At 58.5% G+C, this 12,474-nt stretch overlaps 1 protein-coding gene across 1 annotated transcript; it reads left to right on the plus strand.

Moving 5' to 3' along the window:
• Positions 1–6,046: 6,046 nt before the first annotated feature.
• Positions 6,047–10,983, plus strand: C1QL4 (complement C1q like 4). The gene is made up of 2 exons (XM_058861271.1): positions 6,047–6,593; positions 10,804–10,983. Exons 1-2 carry the CDS (start codon positions 6,078–6,080, stop codon positions 10,981–10,983), a joined length of 696 nt encoding a protein of 231 aa, XP_058717254.1. The 5' UTR covers positions 6,047–6,077.
• Positions 10,984–12,474: the final 1,491 nt, after the last annotated feature.

Genomic DNA, 12,474 nt, shown 5'->3' on the forward strand with positions numbered 1-12,474 from the left:
ACCCCAAATCCCACAGCCACAAAACCGAGACCCCCCCCATCCCCCAACCCCTCTAATTAACGCTTCCCTCCCTCCCGGGCGCTAATTAACCCCCTCATTAAGGGCCGGGGATGCTCTGGGGGGGTCGGGCAGAGTTGGGGGGACCCCCCCCGAGCCCCCCACCCCGATTTTGTTGCGCGGGCACGGCCGGAGCATCGATCCGAGCGTTAAATCCTCGGTGATGGATCGGGGGGATCCGAGGGATCCGAGACCTTTGGAATTGCGGCGATGGATTGGTCCCGGGGGAGGAAGAGGAGGAGGAGGAGGAGGAGGAGGAGGAGGAGGAGGAGGAGGAGGAGGAGAGGAGAAAATGAAACGGGGGGGAGCCAGAAAATCGGGGGGAGGAGGCGGAAAATGGGGGGAAAATGCGGGGAAAATGGGGGGAAATATATGGGAAATTAATTAAAAAAATATGTGGGATCATGGGGAATGGATAAAAAATACAGGGAAAAACGTGGAAAATTTATAAAGAAATAAAATAATAAAATAAAATTTATAAAAAAATGGGGGGGAAATACAGGGAAAGGTGGAAAAATGGTAAGAAAACACATGGGAACATGGAAATGTATAAAAAATATATGGGAAATTAATAAAAAAATACATGGGAACATGGAAAATGGGGGGAATATGTGGGAAATTAATAAAAAAATATGTGGGATCATGGAAAATAGGAAAAATACATGGGAAACATGGAAAATGGGGGGAAATATATGGGAAATTAATAAAAAAATATATGGGAACATGGAAAATGGGGGAAATATATGGGAAATTAATAAAAAATATATGGGAACATGGAAAATGGATAAAAATACATGGGAAACATGGAAATGGGGGGGAATATATGGAAAATTAATAAAAAATATATGGGAACATGGAAAATGGGGGGAAATACAGGGAAAACCATGGAAAATGGATAAAAATACATGGGAAACATGGAAAATGGGGAAAAATGCAGGGAAAAACATGGAAAATGGGAAAAAGATATGGGAAATTAATAATAAATACATGGGAATCATGGAAAATGGGAAAAAATACATGGGAAGCATGAAAAGTGAATAAAAAATACATGGGAAAATGGAAAATGGGGGGAAATATATGGGAAATTAATAAAAAATACATGGGAAAACATGGAAAATGGATAAAAATACATGGGAAACATGGAAAATGAATAAAAAATAGATGGGAACATGGAAATGGGGGGAAATATATGGGAAATTAATAAAAAAATACATGGGAATCATGGAAAATGGGGAAAAATGCAGGGAAAAACATGGAAATGGGGGGAAATATATGGGAAATTAATAAAAAAATACATGGGAACATGGAAAATGGGAAAAAATACATGGGAAACATGGAAAATGGGGAAAAATGCAGGGAAAAACATGGAAAATGGGAAAAAGGTATGGGAAATTAATAAAAAATATATGGAATCATGGAAAATGGATAAAAATACATAGGAAATGTGGAAAATGGGGAAAAACGCAGGAAAAAACATGGAAAATGGGAAAAAGATATGGGAAATTAATAAAAAATACATGGGAATCATGGAAAATTAATAAAAATACAGGGAAAACATGGAAAATGGGGGGAATATATGGGAAATTAATTAAAAATATATGGGAACATGGGGAATGGATAAAAAATACAGGGAAAAACACGGAAAATTTATAAAAAAATACGTGGGAACATGGAAAATTTATAAAGAAATACATGGGAAACATGGAAAATGGATAAAAAATACATGGGAACATGGAAAATGGGGGAAATATATGGGAAATTAATAAAAATATATATATGGGATCATGGAAAATAGGAAAAAATACAGGAAAAATCATGGAAAATGGGAAAAAACACATGGGAAAACATGGAAAATGGATAAAAATATATGGGAAACATGGAAAATGAATAAAAAATATATGAGAACATGGAAAATGGATAAAAAATACAGGGAAAAACATGGAAAATTTATAAAAAAATACGTGGGAAACATGGAAAATGGGGGAAAATACAGGGAAAGGCGGAAAAATTAAAGGAAAATACATGGGAAACATGGAAAATGTATAAAAAATATATGGGAAATTAATAAAAAAATATGTGGAATCATGGAAAATGGATAAAAAGCAGCCGGGAAGCAGAAAATGAGTGAGAAACACACGGGAAAATATCACGGAAAATTCAGGAAAATATCACGGAAAATTCGGGAAAACACAAAAATCCGCACGGGAAGTGCAGGAAATGCAGGGAATGCAGGAAATGCAGGAAATGCAGGAAGTGCAGGAAATGCAGGGGATGCAGGAAGTGCAGGGAATGCAGGAGATGCAGGAAATGCAGCCGGAAACCTGCGGGAAGTGCAGGAAATGCAGGAAATGCAGGGAATGCGGGGAATGCAGGAAATGTGGTTTTGCACACCCAGAGCTCACACTCTCACTCAGAGCGCACACTCACACTCACATGGGATGCACGTGTGAACAGAGCTCACACTCACAGAGCTCACACTCACAGAGTTCACACAGAGCTGACACTCACACTCACACTCACACTCACACTCACACTCACATGGGATGCACGTGTGAACAGAGCTGACACTCACAGAGATCACACTCACAGAGTTCACATTCACACTCACACTCACACTCACACTCAACTCACAGAGATCACACAGAGCTCACACTCACAGAGCTCACACTCACACTCACACTCACACTCACACTCACATGGGACGCACGTGTGAACAGAGCTGACAGAGTTCACACTCACAGAGATCACACAGAGCTCACACTCACAGAGTTCACACTCACACTCACACTCACAGAGATCACTCAGAGCTCACACACACTCATGCTCACATGGGACGCACGTGTGAACAGAGCTCACAGTCACACTCACACTCACACTCACAGAGATCACACAGCTCACACAGAGCTCACACTCACAGAGATCACAGAGCTCACACAGCTCACACAGAGCTGACACTCACACTCACACTCACATGGGATGCACATGTGAACAGAGCTGACACACACACACACTCACACTCACAGAGATCACTCAGAGCTCACACTCACACTCACAGAGCTCACACTCACACTCACATGGGATGCACATGTGAACAGAGCTGACACACACACACACTCACACTCACAGAGATCACTCAGAGCTCACACTCACACTCACAGAGCTCACACTCACACTCACATGGGATGCACATGTGAACAGAGCTGACACTCACACTCACACTCACAGAGATCACAGAGCTCACACAGCTCACACAGAGCTGACACTCACACTCACACTCACACTCACACTCACATGGGATGCACATGTGAACAGAGCTGACACACTCACACTCACACACTCACACTCACAGACTTCACACTCACACTCACACTCACACTCAGAGCTCACACACACACACTCACATGGGACGCACGTGTGAACAGAGCTCACACTCACACTCACACTCACACAGAGCTCACACTCACAGAGCTCACACTCACAGGGATCACACTCACACAGAGATCACACTCACAGAGCTCACACTCAGAGCTCACACTCACAGAGATCACACTCACACTGAGGGCTCACACTCACAGGGGATGCACATGTGAACAGAGCTCACACAGCTCACACTCAGCTCACACTCACACTGCACACGTGTGCACTGAGCACGAACACACACGTACTCACACAGAGCTCACACTCACAGAGCTCACACTCAGCTCACACAGAGATCACACTCACAGATCACACTCACAGAAATCACAATCACTGAGGGCTCACTCACGGGGGATGCACGCATGAACAGAGCTCACACTCACAGAGCTCAGAGCTCACACTCACAGAGCTCACACTCAGCTCACACTCAGAGCTCACACTCAGCTCACACTCAGAGCTCACACTCAGCTCACACTCACAGAGCTCAGAGCTCACACACGGGGTGCTCACACTCAGAGCTCACACGCAGGATGTCCACGCGTGCACAGAGCTCACACTCAGAGCTCACACTCACACTCAGAGCTCTCTCACCGTGCATCCCCCTCCTCGCACACCCAAACCCCCCCCAAACACCCCAACCTCCCCCTCACACACCCCAAACCCCCCCTTGCACACTCACCCGGCCCCCCTTGCACACCCAAACCCCCCCTTGCACACTCACCCGGCCCCCCCGCCGCCGGCCCCTCCCTCCCCGCCGTGCCCGGGGCCGTCGGGCGGGGCCGAGCGGGGCTCGCTGCGGGCGCGGCGGCGGCACCGGCCGCAGGTACCGGGGGGGTCCGGCCCGGGGGGCTCCGGGACCGCGGGGAGGAGCGCGGGGAGATCCCGGCCCCGGGGGAGGCACCGGGGACAATCCCGGGGGGACAATCGGGGGGGACAATCCCGGGGGACAATCCCGGGGGGACAATCGGGGGGGACAATCCCGGGGGGACAATCCCGGGGGACAATCCCGGGGGGACAATCCCGGGAGACAATCGGGGGGGACAATCCCGGGGGACAATCCCGGGGGTGCCGCTCCCCCCGTGTCGCTCACGGGGAACTTGGGGAGAAGTTCCCCCGCGCGTCGGGTCCATCGCGGCTCCTTCCCGGCTCCTTCCCGGCTCCTTCCCGGCTCCTTCCCGGCTCCTTCCCGGCTCCTTCCCGGTCCCTTCCCGGCTCCGGTGGCTGCTCCGTCCCGGCTCCATCCCGGCTCCGGCGGCGGCTCCCTGGCGGTTCCACCCCGGTTCCCTCCCGGCTCCGGTCGCGGTTCCATCCCGGCTCCATCCCCGCTCCGGTCCCGGTTCCATCCCGGTTCCATCCCGGTTCTGTCCCGGTTCTGTCCCGGCTCCAGAGGCGGTTCTGTCCCGATCCCGGTGGCGGCTCCATCCCGGCTCCGGTTACATCAGCAGCTCCCACCCCGGCTCCGGTCCTGGCTCCGCTCTGACTCCGCGCTCCGCGTCCGGCTCCGCTCCCGGTACCGCTTCGGGTCCCTCCAGCACCATCGGCTCCGGTTCCGTCCCCTCCTCCAGCGCCGCTCCCGGCTCCGCCCGCGGCCCCGGCCCCGCCGCCGGTCCCGTCCTCGGCCGCAGCCCCGGCCCCGCTCCCGGTGCCGCCGCTCCCGGCTCCGCCCGCGGCTCCGGCCCCGCTCCCCATTCCCGATCCCATTCCCGGCTCATCCCGATCCCATTCCCGGCTCATCCCGATCCCATTCCCGGGCTCATCCCGATCCCATTCCCGGGCTCATCCCGATCCCATTCCCGGGCTCATCCCGATCCCATTCCCGGCTCATCCCGATCCCATTCCCGGCTCCCGATCCCATTCCCGGCTCATCCCGATCCCATTCCCGGGCTCATCCCGATCCCATTCCCGGCTCCCGATCCCATTCCCGGCTCCCGATCCCATTCCCGGCCCCGTCTCTGCCGTGGGTCCCATCCCCGGCTCCACCCGCAGCTTCTCCTCCGGCCCCGGCCCCATTCCCGGCCCCATTCCCGGTCCCATTCCCGGTCCCATTCCCGGCCCCATTCCCGGTCCCATTCCCGGCCCCATTCCCGGTCCCATTCCCGGCCCCATTCCCGGATCCATTCCCGGGCTCATCCCTGTTCCCAGTCCCATCCTCGGCCCCATCCCCTCTTTGGGCTTCAGCCCCGGCTCCACCCGCAGCTGCAGCCGCTGTCCCCATCCCTGTCCCCATCCCTGTCCCCATCCCTGTCCCCATCCCTGTCCCCATTCCTGTCCCCATCCCTGTCCCCATCCCATCCCATTCCCACTGCCATTTCCCCCTCTCCCAACGGCCCCAGCAGCCACATCCCTGTCCCCAATCCCAGTCCCTGTCCCCAATCCCAGTCCAATCCCAGTCCAATCCCAGTCCAATCCCAGTCCAATCCCATTCCCCAATCCCATTCCCCATCCCCGTCCCCCTCCCGTCCCCTCCTGTGCTCGGTGTCCCTCGGGCTCTGTCCCCGCCGCTCGCCACCATCGCTCCCAAGGGCGAGCAGGACCTGCTGGCAGTGGCCGCGTCTCGGCTGAGGCGCAGGCGGCGAGTGGCCGCGGTGGCGATCGGGGTGGCGATGCTGCTGCTGCTGCTCGTGGCCATCCCGCTGCTGGTGCACGGCTCCAAGGCCGCCGCTCACTACGAGATGCTGGGCAGCTGCCGCATGGTCTGCGAGCCCTACCCCGAGCTTCCCCCGGCCTCTCCTCCGCCCTTCCCTCCCGGGGCTCGGGGCGAGCCCGGCCGCAAGGGCCGCGCCGGCCTCCGGGGCCCCCCGGGACCGCCGGGTCCGCGGGGACCACCGGGAGAACCGGGCCGGCCCGGCCCGCCGGGACCTCCGGGGCCGGGCCCGGGCGGGTACATCCCGTCCTTCTACAGCCCCAAAATCGCTTTTTACGCCGGCCTGAGGAAACCTCACGAAGGTTACGAGGTTCTGCGCTTCGACGACGTCGTGACCAACGTGGGCAACTACTACGAGCCCTCGAGCGGCAAATTCACGTGCCCCCTGCCCGGCATTTATTTCTTCACCTACCACGTCCTGATGCGCGGCGGGGACGGCACCAGCATGTGGGCCGACCTGATGAAGAACGGGCAGGTAACGGGAACCTCCCCCCGAGACCCCCGGCAGGGCCCCCGGAAAGGATTGAACCCCCCGGATTTCATCCCGGGATTTCATCCCTTGGATTTCATCCCCCGGATTTCAGCCCTCGGGTTTCACCCCCCGGATTTCATCTCGGGATTTCATCCCTCGGGTTTCATCCCTCGGGTTTCATCCCCAGATTTCATCCCGAGATTTCATCCCCCGGATTTCATCCCGGGATTTCATCCCTTGGGTTTCATCCCCGGATTTCATCCCGGGATTTCATGCCTCGGGTTTCATCCCCCCCGGATTTCATCCCGGGATTTCATCCCTCGGGTTTCATCCCCGGATTTCATCCCGGGATTTCATCCCCTGGATTTCATCCCGGGATTTCTCCCCCCGGTTTCATCCCCCGAATTTCATCCCGGGATTTCATCCCTCGGGTTTCATCCCCGGATTTCATCCCAGGATTTCATCCCTCGGGTTTCATCCCGGGATTTCATCCCTTGGATTTCACCCCCCCGGATTTCATCTCGGGATTTCATCCCTCGGGTTTCATCCCGGGATTTCTCCCCCTGGATTTCACCCCCCCTGATTTAATCCCTCGGTTCTCATTCCCCGGATTTCATCCCTCGGATTTCACCCCCCCGGATTTCATCCCGGGATTTCTCCCCCTGGATTTCACCCCCCGGATTTCATCCCTCGGATTTCACCCCCCGGTTTTCACCTCCGGTTTTCACCTCCCGGATTTCATCCCTCGGATTTCATCCCCCGGTTTGCACCTCCTGGATTTCATCCCTCGGTTTTCACCCCCCGGATTTCACCCCCCGGTTTTCATCCCAAGATTTCATCCCTCGCATTTCACCCCCTGGATTTCAACCCGGGATTTCTCCCCCCGGTTTTCATCCCGGGATTTCATCCCTCGGATTTTATCCCCCGGTTCTCATCCCCTGGTTTGCGCCTCCTGGAATTCACCCCCTGGTTTTCATCCCAAGATTTCATCTCTCGGATTTCACCCCCCGGTTTTCACCCCCGGTTTTCATCTCCCGGTTTTCATTCCCGGTTTTCACCTCCTGGATTTCATCCCCCGGTTTTCATCCCCTGGATTGCACACCCCGATTTCACCTCCCGGTTTTAACCCCCCGGTTTTTGCTCCCTTGTTTTCATTCCCGGTTTTCATCCCCGGTTTTCATTCCCGGTTTTTGCCCCCTTGTTTTCATTCCCGGTTTTTGCCCCCTTGTTTTCATTCCCGGTTTTTGCCCCTCCCGTTTTCATTCCCCGTTTTCATTCCCGGTTTTCGGCCTCGGGGTTGTTGTTCTGGCCCATCGCGGTTTTTGCTGCTTTGCTTTGGGTAATTTCAGGTTCCCATCCGGGCTCGATTTATCGGTGATTTCCCATCCCCGCTTCTGCTCCATCCCAAATCCCCACTCCCCATTTCCCCCATCCAATCCCCTCCCGGTTCCCATCCCCGATTTTCCAGTTCCTCCCATCCAATCCCCACATTCCCATTTTCTCCATCCAACCCCCCCCAGTTCCCATCCCTGATTTTCCAGTTCCATCCTCACATCCCATTTCTCCCATCCAATTCCCTCCCAAATTCCCATCCCTGATTCATCCCCCCCTGCAGCCCCATTCCCATTTTCTCCCTCCAATCCCCCATTCCCATCCTTTTTCCCATTCCCTGAATCCCCACCCCCGGTTCTGTTCCTTCCCAGTCCCACATCCCATTTTCCTCATCCAATTCTCTCCCGAATTCCCGTCCTTCCCCCTCATTCCTCATTCCTCAGCCCCAGATCCCATTTCTCCCATCCTTTACCTCCCTCAAATTCCCATCCTTTCCCTCCCAAAATTCCCATCCTTTCCCTCCCAAAATTCCCATCCTTTCCCCCCCTCAAATTCCCATCCTTCCCCCTCCTCAAATTCCCATCCTTCCCCCTCCTCAAATTCCCATCCTTCCCCCTGCAATTCCCATCTTTTCCCCCGCAAATTCCCAATTTCCCCCCCCCAAATTCCCATTTCCCCCCGCCCCCCAAATTCCCATCTTTTCCCTCCCAAAATTCCCATTTTCCCTCCCCAAATTCCCGAATTCCTTTTCCCCATCCCAGATTCCCGGGGTGGGGGGGGACAGGGGCTGTGCCCCCCCCGCTCCCTTTGTTCGCTCATCCCGGACTTTTCCCATCCTTTTATTCCCGGAAATCCAAGGAAAACAAAGATGGATCCGGGGGGGGGGTCAGCAGGGAGTGAACCCCCCCCGGAGCCCCCCGTGGGAACAGGGATGGGGAAAAAATGGGAATTGGGGCGGGATTGGATGGGGGAAATGGGATTTGGGGTTGGGAATGGGGGAGAGGATGGGAATTTGGGGGGAAATAATGGGATTTGGGGTTGGGAATGGGGGATCAGGAATGGGAATTTTGGGGGGAAATAATGGGATTTGGGGTTGGGAATGGGGGAAAAGATGGGAATTTGGGGGGAAATAATGGGATTTGGGGTTGGGAATGGGGATCAGGAATGCGAATTTTGGGGGGAAATAATGGGATTTGGGGTTGGGAATGGGGGATCGGGAATGGGGGGAGAGAGGATGGGAATTTGGGGGGGGTCGGATGAGGGAAATGGGATTTGGGGGAGGGGGGGGGAGCAGAATTTGGGAATGAGGAGAGGAGAGGACGGGAATGGGGGGGAGGGGAGGGGGTGACAGCCGTGTCCCCCCCCAGTCCGGGCCAGCACAGGGGGGAGGTGACAGCCGTGTCCCCCCTTTCTCGGTGCCACCACGGGGAGGTGACAGCCGTGTCCCCTCCCAGGTCCGGGCCAGCACAGGGGGGTGACAGCCGTGTCCCTCCCAGGTCCGGGCCAGCACAGGGGGGTGACAGCCGTGTCCCCCCTCAGTCCGGGCCAGCACAGGGGGGTGGCAGCCGTGTCCCCTCCCAGGTCCGGGCCAGGGGGGAGGTGACAGCCGTGTCCCCCCTTTCCCGGTGCCACCACGGGGGGTGACAGCCGTGTCCCCCCATGTCCGGGCCAGCACGGGGGGGTGACAGCCGTGTCCCCCCCAGTCCGGACCAGCACAGGGAGGTGACAGCCGTGTCCCCCCTTTCCTGGTGCCACCACGGGGGGTGACAGCCGTGTCCCCCCTTTCCTGGTGCCATCACGGGGGGGTGACAGCCGTGTCCCCCCCCATATCCGGGCCAGCACAGGGAGGTGACAGCCGTGTCCCCCCTCAGGTTCGGGCCAGGGGGGATGACAGCCGTGTCCCCCCCCCCCCGAGGGGTCCCGCTGATGTCACCCCCCCTTTCCCGGTGCCACCACGGGGGGTGACAGCCGTGTCCCCCCTTTCCTGGTGCCACCACGGGGAGGTGACAGCCGTGTCCCCCCCCAGGTCCGGGCCAGCACAGGGAGGTGACAGCCGTGTCCCCCCAGTCCGGGCCAGGGGGAGGTGACAGCCGTGTCCCCCCTTTCCCAGGTCCGGGCCAGCACAGGGGGGTGACAGCCGTGTCCCCCCCCAGGTCCGGGCCAGGGGGGAGGTGACAGCCGTGTCCCCCCTTTCCTGGTGCCACCACGGGGGGTGACAGCCGTGTCCCCCCTTTCCCAGGTCCGGGCCAGCACAGGGGGGGAGGTGACAGCCGTGTCCCCCCCAGGTCCGGGCCAGCACAGGGAGGTGACAGCCGTGTCCCCTCCCAGGTCCGGGCCAGCACAGGGAGGTGACAGCCGTGTCCCCCCTTTCCCGGTGCCAGCACAGGGGGTGACAGCCGTGTACCCCCTTTCCCGGTGCCAGCACAGGGGGTGACAGCCGTGTCCCCCCTTTCCCGGTGCCACCACGGGGGGTGACAGCCGTGTCCCCTCCCAGGTCCGGGCCAGCACAGGGAGGTGACAGCCGTGTCCCCCCTTTCCTGGTGCCACCACAGGGAGGTGACAGCCGTGTCCCCCCCCAGTCCGGGCCAGCACAAGGAGGTGACAGCCGTGTCCCCCCTTTCTCGGTGCCACCACGGGGGGTGACAGCCGTGTCCCCCCCCAGGTCCGGGCCAGCACAGGGGGGAGGTGACAGCCGTGTCCCCCCTTTCTCGGTGCCACCACGGGGGGTGACAGCCGTGTCCCCCCTTTCCTGGTGCCACCACGGGGGGTGACAGCCGTGTCCCCCCTTTCCCAGGTCCGGGCCAGGGGGGAGGTGACAGCCGTGTCCCCCCTTTCCCGGTGCCACCACGGGGGGGTGACAGCCGTGTCCCCCCTTTCCCAGGTCCGGGCCAGCGCCATCGCGCAGGACGCGGATCAGAATTACGATTACGCGTCCAACAGCGTCATCCTGCACCTGGACGTGGGGGACGAGGTTTTTGTCAAACTGGACGGGGGAAAAGTGCACGGCGGCAACACCAACAAATACAGCACCTTCTCCGGCTTCATCATCTACCCCGACTGACCCCCCGGGACCCCCGAAATCCCCCCAAAATTACAGCACCTTCTCCGGCTTCATCATCTACCCTGACTGACCCCTGAGACCCCCCCGGGACCCCCCGGGACACCCCGAAATTACAGCACCTTCTCCGGCTTCATCATCTACCCCGACTGACCCCCCCGGGACCCCCCCAAAATTACAGCACCTTCTCCGGCTTCATCATCTACCCCGATTGACCCCTGAGACCCCCCCGGGACCCCCGGAATCCCCCCAAAATTACAGCACCTTCTCCGGCTTCATCATCTACCCCGACTGACCCCCGGGACCCCCCCAAAATTACAGCACCTTCTCCGGCTTCATCATCTACCCTGACTGACCCCTGAGACCCCCCCGGGACCCCCCGGGACACCCCAAAATTACAGCACCTTCTCCGGCTTCATCATCTACCCCGACTGACCCCCGGGACCCCCCCGGGACACCCCCAGGACCCCCCGAAATTACAGCACCTTCTCCGGCTTCATCATCTACCCTGATTGACCCCCCCGGGACCCCCCCAGGACACCCCCAGGACACCCCCGGGACCCCCGGGACCCCCCGGGACAGCCCCGCGACCCCGGCCCGGTGACAGCGGTGACATCCCCGCGACCCCGGCCCGCCCCCAGCCCCGCCCCGCTCTGAGTGCGACACGCGACAGCCCCGGCACCGGTGTCCCCAGCGTGTCCCCAGCGTGTCCCCAGCGTGTCCCCAGCGTGTCCCCAGCGTGTCCCAGTCTGTCCCAGTCTGTCCCAGTCTGTCCCAGTCTGTCCCCAATAAAAGGCGCTGGGGTTGGATCGCGGCTCTGCCTCTGCTGGGGGGTAGAGGGGACACCGAGGTGGCCCAGGGGACAAGGGGGTGGCCCAGGGGACAGCCTGGGATGGACAGAGGGGTGGCCCAGGGGACACCGAGGTGGCCCAGGGGACAAGGGGGTGGCCCAGGGGACACCGAGGTGGCCCAGGGGACAAGGGGGTGGCCCAGGGGACAGCCTGGGATGGACAGGGGCGTGGCCCAGGGGACACCGAGGTGGCCCACGGGACGAGGGGGTGGCACAAAGGACGAGGGTGGCTCAGAGGACACAGGGGTGACACAAGGGACAAGGGGCTGGCACAAGGAACAGCCCGAGGGGGACACAGGGGTGACACAAGGGACAGCCGGGGAGGGGGGGTGGTGGCACCTCCAGGCTGGCCCGAGATCCCCCCGCAGCTTTTGTGTCACCCCCCGGTGTCACGCCTTGTCACCTCCCCCCCCGCGCTGGCTGTCAGCGGGGACAGGGACGGTGACAGGGACGGTGACAGGGACAGGGACAGTGACAGACACCCCCCGGCTGTGCGGGGACATCGCCACCCCCGTGGGGACACTGCTGCCACCGGGGGAGGGGCGGTGACAACAGAGCCCGCCCTGCCCGAGCCTGGTGGGACTCGAGACACTGTCCCCATCCTGTCCCTGTCCCCACCCTGTCCCTGTCCCCTGTCCCCACCC

The sequence above is a fragment of the Poecile atricapillus genome, chromosome 35 (assembly GCF_030490865.1).
Source record: "Poecile atricapillus isolate bPoeAtr1 chromosome 35, bPoeAtr1.hap1, whole genome shotgun sequence".
Taxonomy (NCBI): domain Eukaryota; kingdom Metazoa; phylum Chordata; class Aves; order Passeriformes; family Paridae; genus Poecile; species Poecile atricapillus.